Here is a 14,284-nt window from a genome sequence, read left to right on the forward strand (position 1 = left end):
TTCCATCTCTGTGAGCAGCGAGACATTTTATTCATCGGTGATCCCTTCCCTTCTCTCATTTAAACAATTCTGCATTAGCCCATCAAATTAATTTGTGCAATGGACATTTATTTGCCCTGCCTGCAGGTGCAGGTGTCTCAGTTTCTTTTCTGTTGGCTGGTAGGCAGCTCAAGTGTGAGCTGGGGAGAGGCTTGGGAAGGGCTGGAGGCAGCACGACGGTTTCGATCAGGGCATGCAGGGGCATGAAGGGCTTCAGATGGATGCACCCAGAGTCACAAAACTCACAGGTGAAGTCTGCAAGTGCAGTTTTTCACAGCAATGCATTTCAGATGTGTTTTACAACGACACAGACACAGTCTCCCAGGCAGGGAGCTGCCCTCTGTGTCTCCACAAGCAGCCTCAGCCCTTTCCAGCCCAGGCCGGCTGTTTGGGGAAGGCTGTGTCAGATTCTGGCAGAGGCTCAGGAGAAGTTACAGGAATGTGCCAGATATCAAGCTGTTCCTTTGGCCCTCATAGCTGCATTTCTTCCTATTCCATGTCATGACAAATTTCCTGCATTTGTCATGGCAGCAAATGCCACCAGGTTCTGCAATGAGGAACACTGTCCCAGAGTTCCCAGTCAATGCCCAGGGACAAGGTATCACAGAATCACAGAACCTTAAGGGGTTGGAAAGGATCTCAAAGATCATCCAGTCCCAGCCCCATCCCTCCAAGGACACATTCCACTAGACGAGTTGTTCAAGGCATTATCCAACCTGGCTTTGAACACTGCCTGGTTTGTGGCATCCACAGTCTCCCTGGGCAACTTGTCCTATGGTCTAACCAACCTTATAGTAAAAGAATTCTTCCTGATATCTAACATAAATTTCCTCTCAATTTGTATCCAATTTCCCTGTAGAGCTCAAAGAAGAGTAAAAGTCACCTTCTCCAAGCTCTGGGGCATTACTAGACTCTGTGAGGCAAGGCAAAAACATGATGGGAATGGGATTGCAAATGAGGACCAGTGTCCTGTTCTCCGTCCCTGCTGAGTGAGTTCTCAGGTGCTTAAAACACTACACAGCCATGAGCTGGGGAGAATCAGTTACATTTCTCCAGCTTAACTGCATGACCAGTGGTTGCCATGGCAGAGGCCAAACCTACACTGTGGAAGTAGAGAGCCAAGGAACTGCTGACCCACATCCCAGGATTTTGTGTGCTTTTCTGGCAGCTATGGGATGCTTACTCCTTCCTACTTGTACCATGATCCAGCTTCTCATCCCTTTGCTCATACCACTGCCACCTCTTCCCTCTGCCCCTGGCTCCACTTCCTAATTGTCTTCAGTTTTTCAGTGACCTGGTTGGCCCAGCTTGGCTGGCTTGATAGATATCACAAGCTATGTGCTAAATGTCAAGCAGGAGGCAGGAGAGCCTTCCAGGATCTGGTGGGACACGGCTGTCCATCACTGCACCCCAACTTCAGCTCCACTCCTAAGGTATGACTATATTGGATGTGTCCCAAAAGCACATGGCAGGAGGAAAGCACAGAGAAGAGGTTGTAGGAGAGTAGATCCATGGTGCCTATGGACAAATGTCACTTGGCAGCTGTGGCTCCAAGGGAGATGGATATCCTCATCCTACTCAACATGGAGTGGAGCTGCATCTCATCCAAGGAGATGCAGAGGCCAGGACTATGGCTGGGACTTTCAGGCCCCAGGCACTGCTTTGCACTTTGTCCTCATCACCTTGTCTTTCAAACACACCCTGTGGCTCAGGGGCTGAACTAACAAGCTTTCCTCCTTCATTCCCCTGTACAGAGCCAGTGCTCTGGAGTAGCTGCACTCCTGAGAGCTGCTTGGGGCTCTCTGGCATAAAATCAGCTCACCCTCAGATGACCTGGAGGATAAGCACCCACATTACCTCCTTCATCAGGCCACTCTAATCAGTTCTGGCAGTGAATTGTCTCTGCAGGGCAGGCTGGTGGCTGGCAGTCCTACACTTACACCCAGCCATTGCTGCAAGAATGAGAGCCTCCCTAAAAGCCTCCATTGCTGGGTCTGCCAAAGCCATGCTTTGAAAACAGCCTGCTCCCCTAGGGGTCCCTCTGCCTTTGTACTGGGGCTGTTACTTAGGCAAAGAACTGGTGATTTCTCAGGATTTCCCAATTTCCTGGATGGGATTGAAGTCATCTGCAGAGAAACATGAGAAATGCACAGAGGACTAATAAAAAACCAGGAAAAACAGGTGAGCCAAGCAGATCCTTTGAGGTTGAGCAGTGCCTCACTTGCTATAATACTGCCCTGTGCTTTCTGCCGAGGCACTGAAGAAAGCTGAGGCTCCAGCTCAAAGAGGAGCTGTGCAAGATGAACAGGCATATTCAGGCAATTGCAGATCTAACCAAAATGAAAGTCCCTTGAAAACACAAGGCAAGGCTCCTTCTCATACATTAGGCATTTCCCAGGACAGGCAGCAATGGGCTCTTCAGGCTGTAGAGGAACAAAATCCAGACTGCTGAGACTTGGGGAGCTCTAGGATGGCAGACACCAAAGAACAGACACAATCTGTGCACAAAGAGAGAAGATGCAAAGGCTGCAGATAAAACAGTACTTGTAGCAACATAACAGTAGCAATGTGGAGAAATAAAAAGGAAGGTGTAAACAACGCACAACTAGAAACCAATTTTACTCAGCCAAATTGAGATCTCTGTTACTGAGGACAGCAAATCCAAGGACCCACACCAGATTTATGCCTAGGAAGTCTTGACTGTTATTGATCACAAATCCAAATCCCCTTAGTATTTTTCTCCAAACCCCTAGTATTGCAAAATGGAGCAGTCTCACATCACTTTCAAACACAGGCAACTCCTTTTATTATACAGACCTTCAAAGACAAAACTAAAAAGTAAAAGCCAGTCCTCTTGGCTTTGTCAGTATTCCCTTGACAGCATACAGCACCTCAAAGAATGAGACTTGCACTTTAGAAATTATTCATAAGTACTATGGATTTTTTGTAAAATGGGACCTTCTCTTGCTTCAGTTGCCAGTGTTTCCATTTAACTTACTAAACACATTTCACCCTGACCACTGGGAATTGACTCCAGCTTAAAATAACTTGTAAATACGCTGATGTTTTCTCTCCAACAACTGCCAAACACAGCAGCCACAGAAGGGGACATTACATAACAAAAAAAGGTTGAAGATGTGGCCAGGAACACTAAAAGGAAGAAAAATTCCAGCTCTTGACCTTGTGGTTCAACAATGCTTCTGCTACATGGAGCTGTCTTCTCCCTCCACATACATTGATGTAACCCAAAAGTTATTTCATCAAAGGCTAAGAAAATAGATTTAATGAGAGTATTCAAGTCCTGTCAATCTACCCCTGCTAGGTTAGCTCTCCAAACAAGGTATCCAAGGTAGCCATGTCTCTGATCAGGATCCAGAACTCTCCGTGACTGTGATGACACTCTTAGACACCTGGATTTGTGCATAGCAAAGGCTTCCATTTTGCCCAGGAACTGCAGCCTGGTGGCACACGGACCATCTTATTTCCTAATAACAGCTTTCCAGGCTTAGACAGTCCCTTCACTGTATCTCAGGCTACGCTAGACTGGCAGCAACCTGATGCGGGACAGTGGAGAGAGAATAGATCCTATGGGGATGCAAAGGTCCCCCTGCTAATGGCAGCACAGTGTCAGGACAGGAAATCATGGAGAGGAAGGAGAAGGCAGAAGGGGCAGGGGAGCCTGCTTTTGCCAGTATTCCCTTTGGTGGTGGCTGAGTTACAGTGAGGAGTCACAGGTCCGTGTAGCAAAACAGCCACAGGCCACAAGCAATGCTGCTCACACCCTGGAAGTTCCACACCAGTGGCACAGCCTCTTACTGGGACCTGCATGCCCTGAACCCAGAGACTGTCAGAGCAACCACCTCCAGACATTCCTGCTCCAAGGCAGGAAGAGCCACCAGTCTGTATAAGGTTCCAACCTACTCTTCTTGAAGGCCTCCAGCACTGGGTTTCCTTCCCAAAGAATAAACACCAGTGCATATATCCTTACATTGCCTACAAAAGTGGCACAGAAAGCTTTGAAGTCAAACACAGGGCTTCACGAGTCCCTGGATGCACCCCATGTTCCTCAGCTCTCCCCTTAACAGTACAGAGAGCAACTAGACTAAATAACAGGGGAGGGACTAAAAAGAAACTAAAAAGCATTTTTAAATTTCAGAGTAAGCCATCAAGCTGCAGGTCAGTTTTTATGAGACCCAAGCTCATTTGTATGTGTCTCCTTATCCAGAGGCCAAGCAGCTCTGGAGGAGGCAACCCTCATGAAGGCAAGGCAGAGCAGCACCAAATTCCTCCAGCACTGCTTGTGCTTTGTGCTTCTGGGTCACTGAGCAATTAGCCAGTTCTGAAGAGACACTGAGAAAATCGGCCACGGCTGGAGCAGCACAGAAGGCACTGAGAGAGAAGCATTTGCATGAAAACAGAGGGACTAAGAATTACACTGCTAAAAGAGCAAAACTTGACCTGTTTGGAGAGGAGAGACAAGGGCTTTTCTCTCAAAGAGAATGAGAGCTGCTGGAATAGAAAATTTAGGGACAAAATATACTTCCCTCTAGCTTCCTTCCTTAAATATAATCAGATGTGCAGATGGACTGTACATGTACAAAAGGAGGGAGCTCAAGTTTGTATTTCTGTATTAACATGCTAGTTGGTTGATCCCTCACACTTCCCACAGCTACAGGAAAACACTAAGAAGAGAAGCAATCTCCTGATCCTTTACTCCTTCAATTTACTCCATGTCACCCTAGGTGATAGCAAAACAAGACTACAAAGCAGTTCATGATGAAGCATCCCACTATCTGTTCACAGGTACCTGCTCTGGACATCAGCTGCATCTCAGTGAAACTGGGAACAGGCACTAAACCAGGGCCTCCTCCTGAGAGCACTTGTGTGCAGTGGGTGCTGCTAGGGAGTGTGAAGGAAGAAGAACCTCAGGCCCCAGGAGATCTCTGCTGGGATACAGTGCTGGGGAGGGGGATAGTGTGAATAGGAGACTTCAACCACTCTCCTATTGCCTTCTTTAAAACTTCGGACACTTCCACCAACATTCTCCAAATCTCCTTCCCTCTTTGATCTCCTTAAAACCCCAACATCCTCCCATGGTCCATCATAATTCCCAAATCCCTCCCAGACCCTGCCATCAGCTATTGCCAAAAAGCCACAGTGCTTCAGGAAGCAAAACTCAATGCTCCTTCCTTGAACAGTCTTGGGCTGGATCTGGCCAAGGGCAAAATCATCAGGGCTGCAAAGATGCAATGAGTCACAGAGTTCAGAGGTGCCATTGGCTGGTGTGATAAGGCACAGAGAGAGCAGAGCAGCTGCCCAGCATGTGCAAATGGATGAGAAGGCTCAGAGCCAGTCCACATCCCTTGCTTATCTCCACATTATAAACTGCTTACAGGTATAGGTGTGTGCCTCCAGCTCCTGAACATGCATAGTCCTGGCACTGTGTCCTGTGTGGGCAAGCAGCTGTGCTCCCCCTCCCACTCCAATTACGCCCACCTAGACCCAGTCAAGCAGGATTTATAGCCTAAGAAGAAATTCAGTTGTTACTAAGAAAAAGAAAAAGAATAAGAGATGCTTTGCATGTGAAAAAACCAGTAGCAGGAACAGAGATTGAGATCATAATCCAAAATAATCAAAGATAAATATCCAAGACAAGCATCAGGCCAGGAAGTTGTCTGCCTCCCTGGCATTCATCCTGGTACTGGCCAAGGAATTTACCTTAGCCTCAGCAAATTCTGTATTGCAACCTTCATTTGATCCACTTTCTATTATATTCCTACTCCACTGTGCTCTCCTAAAATTTCTAAAAAACATTGCACAGTGTTTTTTTACAATCTTCTGCTTACTTTTGGCATTGGCAGAGGTTAAGCCAGGCTACTTCAGCAGTTTTTAAAAAACAAACCAAAGCTTATGAGCAGCTACATCCTTCTGACTGTGATGACAAAATGCTTTAATTTCTTCCAAACCTCGAATGAAACCCGGAAGGCTCACTAATTAAACAGCTCTGCCCCAAACTGATTCTTCTTACAGCAATGCTTCCCTTGGGTGAACTCAACCACCAAGGTCGTTACAAATTAGGAATGATATTTTATTAGTTAAACAATTCCTGCCTGACATCCGCTGCAATATTTAAAGAGTGCTTGGAGTCTAAAAAGTGGCTTGGATTACAGTAGAGAGTCACTTGTTCCTACCACTGCATTTTAAAACACTGCAGACATTTCTGTCGTCCCTCTGTCATTTCTGAGCAGAAGGCCCCAAACTAGTTTCAGCTCATGGAAATCAAGCTTGGGACAAGGGGATCTCTTCCTGCCCCAGAGACTTCAGTCTGTGGTGGTAGGGAGAGATCCAGGACTCAAATCCCCACAGCACAGACACACCCACTGTGCTTATACACAGGACCCCTGTGCCCTCTGTGTGCCCTTGACACAAGTGCCTGATGGCTGGCAGAGACTCTGTCCCCAGCTGCCTCTCAACAAGAAATGCACCTTTTCCCATGAGCCACTATGAGTTTAGGATGCCAAAACTCACAAGGAATTTTAGGCCTTTTAAAAAGATTTTACTGTGTGTCTTGGTTGAAAGTCACTTCTGAAAATACCACCTGAGTGCTTTCAAGACGTTGCCCCCTTGGAATATTTGTTCTGCCAAGTGTTCATAAATGAGACTGTGCTAATGTAGCTGACAGCAAAACTCAGAGTATTAAGTAACACTTCTTAAAGATCCCCAAGTGTTTTACAAACACGAATTAATTAAGCTGCAGGCCAACCTTGTGAATTATTTAAAGAGATCTTGAACATTTCCTCCTTGCTCAAAGACATTAAGAGAGGAAGGGGCCAAGGTCTGAAGAGAACCAAAGCATTCTCATCATCCCCTTTCCACTTATCTACCACACCAGCTTTACTAACAGCCACAACCCAATAAACTCAGAATGGCTAAAATCTCACTATGATGATGTTAATTCAGTCACTTTTTGTAAGCTCTATCTTGCAAGCCCAGCAATAGCCAAGCAATCTGCAGAACATGGAGCAGACAGCACTGTGTCTATTTTTAGGGAAAGCATGGGGTTTGGAATGATGGGACTGTTAAGAGTTCTCCCAAAACAGGTTGATTTGTCTGCAAGTTTTACCTGTCAAAAGCAATTGTCCCAGCTGTTTGAGAAGGCAACCCCCTGTGGCATCAATGTGAAACAGAGGGGTAGTGGGACCTGGATGAGCCACTGGCTGCCCTGGGTTTTGCCAGAACTCAGCAAAAGGCACCTTTCTATCTCCAAAGGAGCTGACAGAGCAAGACCAGCTCATAGATGCTGGGACCTTGTATGAAGGCCCCAGTCTTCAGAAGCACTGGCTGTGGCTTGTCCACTTGATTGGACAGGCAGTTTTCCCCACTGGGCTCTGTGGGCATCAAGTGGCAAAGAGAACAGCCTGGGATATGCAGGTACTGAGCCAGGCATGCACAAGTTTTTCTATCTGCAAGGAGGCAGCTGAGATGTTAGGACTCCTCTGCACAGTTTTGGACCCTCTTCACTTACAAAAGCCTCTTGAAGTTCTCTGACTGTCAACTCCAGCCTGAGGAATCCCAGAGAGGAGGGAAAAGTTGAGTCACTTTACACAGGAAAATTGCACAGAGTAAGGGTGTAAAGAGCACACTGAGCTGATCTTTTGAGGAGCCTGGATCAATACTCTGGAAGTACATCTGACTTCCTACCGTGAGGTGATATTCTTGCAAACACGGCTGGAGGCTTGCTGCTAAGGACACAAAGGCTGGTGCTGGCAAAGGAAGGGATAGACAGGAGCACACACTGGACAGCACAGCCTGTCCTTATAGGTCTTGATCTCCCTCTGCTAAAACATTCTTTTCCATGAGTTGAATCTCCTCACCGCTTGTTCACTCATGGCACTGAGCAGGCTAGGCCAGATCCATCACTTTTCCACTTTTTATTTCACCATAGTGCATGTCATGTGTTTTAAATCCTCCTATCTTTCAGGCTGCAGTCAAGGGACCTGCACATATAACCAGTCATGCCTGAACATCCCTCCTTCCCCTCCACATGTGTGGGGAAGTTTTAGTTCAGTGTTCAGTGTCCCTTAAATCTAACCAGGCCAGCAGAAGACAGATAGTTTAATAACATCAGAACAGCAGATTCCATTTCCATCCCATTTATATGTTGTGTGGGATGTAGTTACATGTTGGTTTACAGTCAGCAGTAAACGTTGGAGTTACTCCTAAACACACAGTTTAAATTGCTTTGTCAACAATATGCAATTTGCCTTTAGAGAAGGTCAGCAAAGAAAAATTACAACATTCATAACTGCATGGAGGGCTGCTGCTGGCCACCAGGAGGAGAAGAAGACATTTGAATTCACAGCTGAAGGACGGGATGCCCTCCAGAGGGACCCGGACAAGCTCAAGTAGTGACTCCATGGGAACACCATAAAGTTCAAAGCCATCTGCAAGGCTGCTCTTGGGTTGGGGCAAGCCCTGGTACCAGCACAGGCTGGGCATAAACAGATGGAGCAGCCCTGCCCAGAAGGACTTGGGGGTGCTGTGGGTGAGAGGCTGGGCATGCCCCAGCCATGGCACTCACAGCCCAGAGAGCCAAACGTGTCCTGGGCTGCATCCAGAGCCCCGTGGGCAGCAGGGCAGGGAGGGGATTCTGCCCCTCTGCTCTGCTCTGTGAGACCCACCTGGAGCACTGCAGCCAGAGCTGGGGTCCCTGCACAGGAGGGACAGGGACCTGCTGGAGCCAGCACAGGGAAGGCACCAAGGTGATCAGAGGGATGGAGGATCTCTCTTATAAGGAAAGGCTGAGAGAGTTATTTTTTTTCCAGCCCAGAAAAGAGAAACCTAAGGGGTGACCTAATTGTGGCCTTCCTGTACCTGAAGGGAGCTTACAAGAAAGATGGGGAGGGACTTTTTAAAGATGTGTTGTGACAGAATAAGGGTGACTGACTTCAAACTGTCAGTGAGTAGGTTTATATTAGATATTAGAAAAAACTTCTTTACTGTGATGGTGGTGAGGCACTGGAACAGGTTTCCCAGAGAAGTTGTGAATGCCATATCATTTGGAAATGTTCAGGGCCAGGCTGGATGGAGTTCTGAGCTACCCGGTCTGGTGGACAGTGTCCCTGCCCAGGGCAACGGTTTGGAACTAGATGGTCTTCAAGGTCCCTTCCAACCCAAACCATTCTATGATTCTGGACCAGGATTCAGTGCACTATTGGTGGGCGCTGGTCAGTCCACAGCTGGAGTGAAGAGGAAAGTGGCCACATTTATGTGTGTGTGATTTCTCTCCACTGCTTAAGTCCTTGTGCAGCAAGGTCCATGGCAGACACTGTGCTCACCCATGCCCATGAAGGACTCATAAAATACCAAGGAAACTTATCCTGAGTCAATCTAATGACAACTGGACAGCTTCAACAGTCTCAGGCTGAAGTTTTGCTAGAAATAGAAAAGTGTGAAGCATATGAGAGATTCTTCTCCACAGCTTCCACAACTCAGCCCCAAAAAAATTGTCATGCTACTATTTTCTATGCCTTCTCTGCACAGGGAAGATTCACATTTCCATTGGCAGCCAGCTGAAGGAACCTTTTAAAAATCATTCTGAAGACTTTGGAGTGACACTAGTGTGATTAGTTCCTGGCCAAAGACCCTGCCTAATACAGCAGATCAGTAGAGTATGTAAAACGTTTGGGAGTACATAAATAAAAGATTATCATCTTGAGAGATCGCTTTCTTGGATCAGTTCTAAAAAGCCTGAAACTGAAAGACTCCACTTAACACAAAACAACTGGATATGAGAATTACAAGGGTGTAAAAGGACATTGCATTTACAGCCATTCAACTCATAGCTGGATGAAGACCAGAAAGAAAATCCAGTAATAGAGCCACGTAAGAGATGTTATCATCCTTCACAATCGGCCCTCATGGATGGATGAAAAAAAACACTTCACCAACCCACAGAGGCACATGTATCTCCTTGCTGTCACTCAAGACAAGGATCCCAGGTCTCCTTGCCTATTAAAGATACTGCTTGCTCATTTACAGTTAAGTTGACATGGTGGTCAGGGGACAGGCTCTGATGCAGAAGCACAAGAAGACAAGCAGCATGGTTTCTGTGGGAGGACTTGGGCAAGAGCTGAGTTCTCCTTTACTTGATTTCAGGGAGTTTTGCAAATAAAACCCAAAACTCAGAAAATATGTGAACTTTGGGAAACAAATGAACATCTGCAGAGCTTGTCTGGACCATGGCAACAACTGGGGACAGCAAACCCCCCTTCCCACCAGTCCCCACTCCTTACCAGGAGCAAACTGAGTCCTCTTGCTCAAACAGGAACAGGCACAAGAATTTAACATCCCAGACATCCTACCCAAAAGGCTTGAGGTAATTGTAAATACCTTGCTAGAGAGAGGAGCTTTGTCAACACCATTGCATGGAAGGAGAGAGGGCAGTGGCATGGCCTGAAGAGACCTTCTGTGGCTGGGGGAATACAGCTTATCCTTACCCTGGGCTTCTTGCGCAGATTGGGAGAGAGCTTCAAGCTGGTGATGAGGCCTCGTTCATCTCCAACAACAATGATAGGGTGGACAGGATTAAACTGGATGTGTGTTGTTTTATTTTTCTTCCTGGTCACTACTAGCTGGGTGCAGAGAGGTTCAAACTTATTAATGTTCAGATCAAACACATGGGCCTGGGGGAAAAAGAACACGAAAGAGATTAATTAGGCAAGAATATCTCTCTGACAGAATAATGGCTGGAGAAACCAGAAAGAAGATATTCTGTTGCAAAAATGTCCCAGCCACAGCACACAATTACCATCTGTGCTCAGGACTGTGGTCTTCTTTTAGGTAATCAGTGTGCAGAAGTCAGCTGCTGCTTGTGAGCAACTGCCCCCCTCCTGCAGGGGCTCACAGAGAGAGGACCATGTCCCTGCTGTGGGTGCAAGCCTTGGCAAGGCTCCAGCTGATCTGGGCTGGAGGAGGCTGAGAGGCAGCACTGCTAACCCCACAGACCTTAATCTGCCTTCTCAGTGCAAGTAATGAGACAAACAGGTGTTAAATCAGAGTCTAACACAGACCGATGCCCAAAATGGGGAATGCTGTCAGAAATTCTGATTACTGCTTATTACAGAGCTCTCCAATATTTTCAGCTTAATAATAACAACAATAAAGACACAAACCAGTAAGTAATGGGGAAGTGAAGGGAGCAGCTGTAGTATGATTAGAGTGCACCCTGGGGTAATGCCAGAGAAGTACAGGACAGCTTGGCAGCTCACTCCAGCCCAGACACTACACCTGCACACCAGTCCTTCTCCCACAGGATCAGGAAAAGTGCCAGGTAAAGATTAGCCAAACAGGAAAGGTGAGGATGGAGGGAGAGAGGCCTGAGGACCCTTTCAGGCACGAGTCTAACTGGCATGGACTTCAGACCTCTGGCCCAGTGACACAGATCTGCCACATCCCTAGCTGCACAATAATGCACATTTCATTGTGCAGAGGAAAGAGTGGCAGTTACTCAAGAGAATGAATTAACATTATCTCCCAATAATTGCAATTAGCTCCAGTAACTGATACAGACTGCAAAGGCTAATAAAACATGATGTGCCTCTCTTCCCCAGGGCTGAGGTGAGCCATTACCAGCATCCTGGATTTCCACCTGGTATCCACCACAAAGACTTTCAGCCTTATGTTTCTCTTCCCTTTTCTGTCTTCAGAAAACCAGGAAGGGAATGCTTTATGCTAACAAGTACAGTGGGAATTTAGAGGAAATTAGAACTGAACTACTTGTAAACCTCCTTCCAGCTGTGTCTTGTTTACCAGCACTTTAGAGACAAAGGAAACATGTAATTTCAACAGTATGCCATGCCGAAAATTTGAATCTAGGAATTATCTGAAATTAGACAATGCTACTCTATAAAAGCATATTCCAAAGAGAGTGGAAGGTATCAAATCACTACATATACTTTCCCATTACACACCAATGAGTCAGTGAATTTTATCTGAATCCATTTATAGCACAGAGCTGGGCCATGTGCAAGCACATGTCCCAGACAGTCTCACGAGCTGCTGTGCCTTCATAGGACTAAAAGTCTAGGAATTTGTGATGTCTTTGGTCTGAGCAGGAGATCTGTCTTACAGATGCAAAAAACAAGAAATGGAACACTGCCTCCAGACTGAAGTAAAATAAAATGGAAAAGTGCTTGAAAAGTGGACAGAGTTGTCAAGACATATTTTGAAGAACTCCATGACAGTACAATTCAAAAATGGAATACACAGCCATATACAAGCATTTGCAGTTTGGAGAGCCCTTCCCCAGTCAGCAGAAGCACAGGTGAAAGAACAGCAGTGTTTTTATCTGTTCAAATTACTAGATGCCAGGATTACATTGTGAATTTTGACCTGACACTTGAGGTCTCAAAGCCCAGCAAAGGTAACTTCAACTTCCTGCCTCTTGACATAAATCAAGGTGGCTCTTCTGGCTTGTACTTTACACCTGCTGTCTTACTTACTATCTTAGAAAAGGAACAAGCACTCTTTCAAGCATGCCAGTCTCTCACGAGCCACACTCATTAAAGATCTGATTTCTTGCCTTCATAGAATACATTTTTATTAATTTAGTAATCTAAGAGCCTGGGAAATGCTCACTGATTGAGTAACACCATTCAATCTAGGGAAAAAAAAAAAAAAAGTGACAGTGGCCAGGTTTCTTCTTGGCATCCAGGTCTGCACTGCTCTCTGTAGGGCTGTCAGTGTACCCCCCCACATATCCTGCCCAGCCCTGCACTGGAGAAAGATGGCATGGCCAAAGGCTCAGTGCTGGAGTGCAGAGCAATTTAAATTACTCTGGGTGAGGTTGTTTCTCAAAAATGTCACGAACAGCCCAGACAAGCACAATGCCTAGGACAAGAACTTGAAACCATCAGCAATGTGGAGAAGGTCAAAAGCAAACAAGTTTATGAATGTTCCTACTATAAAGCTCCTCTTTTATGAGCTTCTAAACAAATGGGCTTGTTTTCCTTTGCCAAGGGAATCGTGGAAAAGAACAAACTATTTCAGTTCTTCAGCTGGAAACATCAGCCTCCTATCAGCTGTCAGACCAGATGGAGGGGTGGGCCATGGGCACTGAGACTTCAGAGGCCTTGATTTAGAGGCTCACAGTTACTCTTAGGAGAAAGGGAAATGGGGTCAGAGCAACACTGGTTTGTTTTGATGCTTTGGGAGAAGCCTAAAAGAGGTACAGGGCTTCCCACAATCTGAGGCAGGTTAATAGTGCTACAAAGAAGCAGAGCTACATGCAGTCAGCACCACTTGTAGATCTGCCTAGGGCTTTCAGACCAAAGAATGGGTGATTGAAAACCTGCAGCTCTCCTTAAGACTCCTAGTCCCCTAGTCTCAGAGTGTCTAGACCCCTGCTCTGCTGGCTCGTGAAATTAAGGGTTGTGGAGTGGGATCTAGCTGGATTTTCCATCACCGAAACTCACCAACAACACACAGTTTTCTCTCCATCCCAGTGCCACGGTGGCCCCTGCCCCAAGATCACTGCTTGCACACTGAGATGGCCTCTCAGGTCTCGCAAGACGAGCCCTCTCAGAGTATATGACCCAGAGAAGAGCAACCATGACCCACACAAATGCTACACAACCCCATGTGTAACCTGAGTATCAAATTCACGGGGAGCCAGGATGACCAGAACCACGTCCAAGCCCTCCTTCATGGAGCACAGGTTCCAGGGCAGGTACCCATCCAGCAGCACCCAAACAAGAACTGATACTCTGACACTGTCACATAGATGGTACAAAAGCGCATTTTTATAAAAGCTGTTACTTGTGTCATTATCCTTTCAGAGTTTACAAAGCAGTGAGAGTCTTCCTCTTTTCTGCCAGCTCTGCAAACCTCTTGTTATGCTGTTGAGGCTGGTACCTCACTGCAGGTGTTGAGACCAGGGGTTATCACATTTGCTCACCCACACTCATCCAGGAGCAATTTAGAATCCACACAGTAAAGGTTTCAAACATCTGGTTTTCAGACCTCAAAAACCTTTCTGTTTTGGTGTACATTAGCAAAGAAGAAAGCAGAAGCCTCCTGATAAACTCATTTTGATACCTCCTGCAGATTCAAGAAACAAGTGAGGAATCTGAAGGGCCTGGAACCCTGCTGCTTGCAGACCACAGCAGACACCTTATTATGTTTCTGCTAATGAGCTAAAAACACAACGGGTAGGGTAATTTCAGATTTTTTTACAGAGTACTTA

At 46.4% G+C, this 14,284-nt stretch overlaps 1 protein-coding gene across 1 annotated transcript in view; it reads right to left on the bottom strand.

Moving 5' to 3' along the window:
• The window catches only part of DNAI1 (dynein axonemal intermediate chain 1), a 136,428-nt gene that overhangs the window by 18,199 nt on the left and 103,945 nt on the right, over positions 1-14,284 (bottom strand). Inside the window, exon 19 of the mRNA XM_056513014.1 lies at positions 10,539-10,724. Within this exon, the coding sequence (XP_056368989.1) occupies positions 10,539-10,724 (186 nt within the window). The remainder of the gene's footprint in view (positions 1-10,538; positions 10,725-14,284) is intronic.

Source organism: Oenanthe melanoleuca, chromosome Z, assembly GCF_029582105.1.
Source record: "Oenanthe melanoleuca isolate GR-GAL-2019-014 chromosome Z, OMel1.0, whole genome shotgun sequence".
Classification (NCBI taxonomy): domain Eukaryota; kingdom Metazoa; phylum Chordata; class Aves; order Passeriformes; family Muscicapidae; genus Oenanthe; species Oenanthe melanoleuca.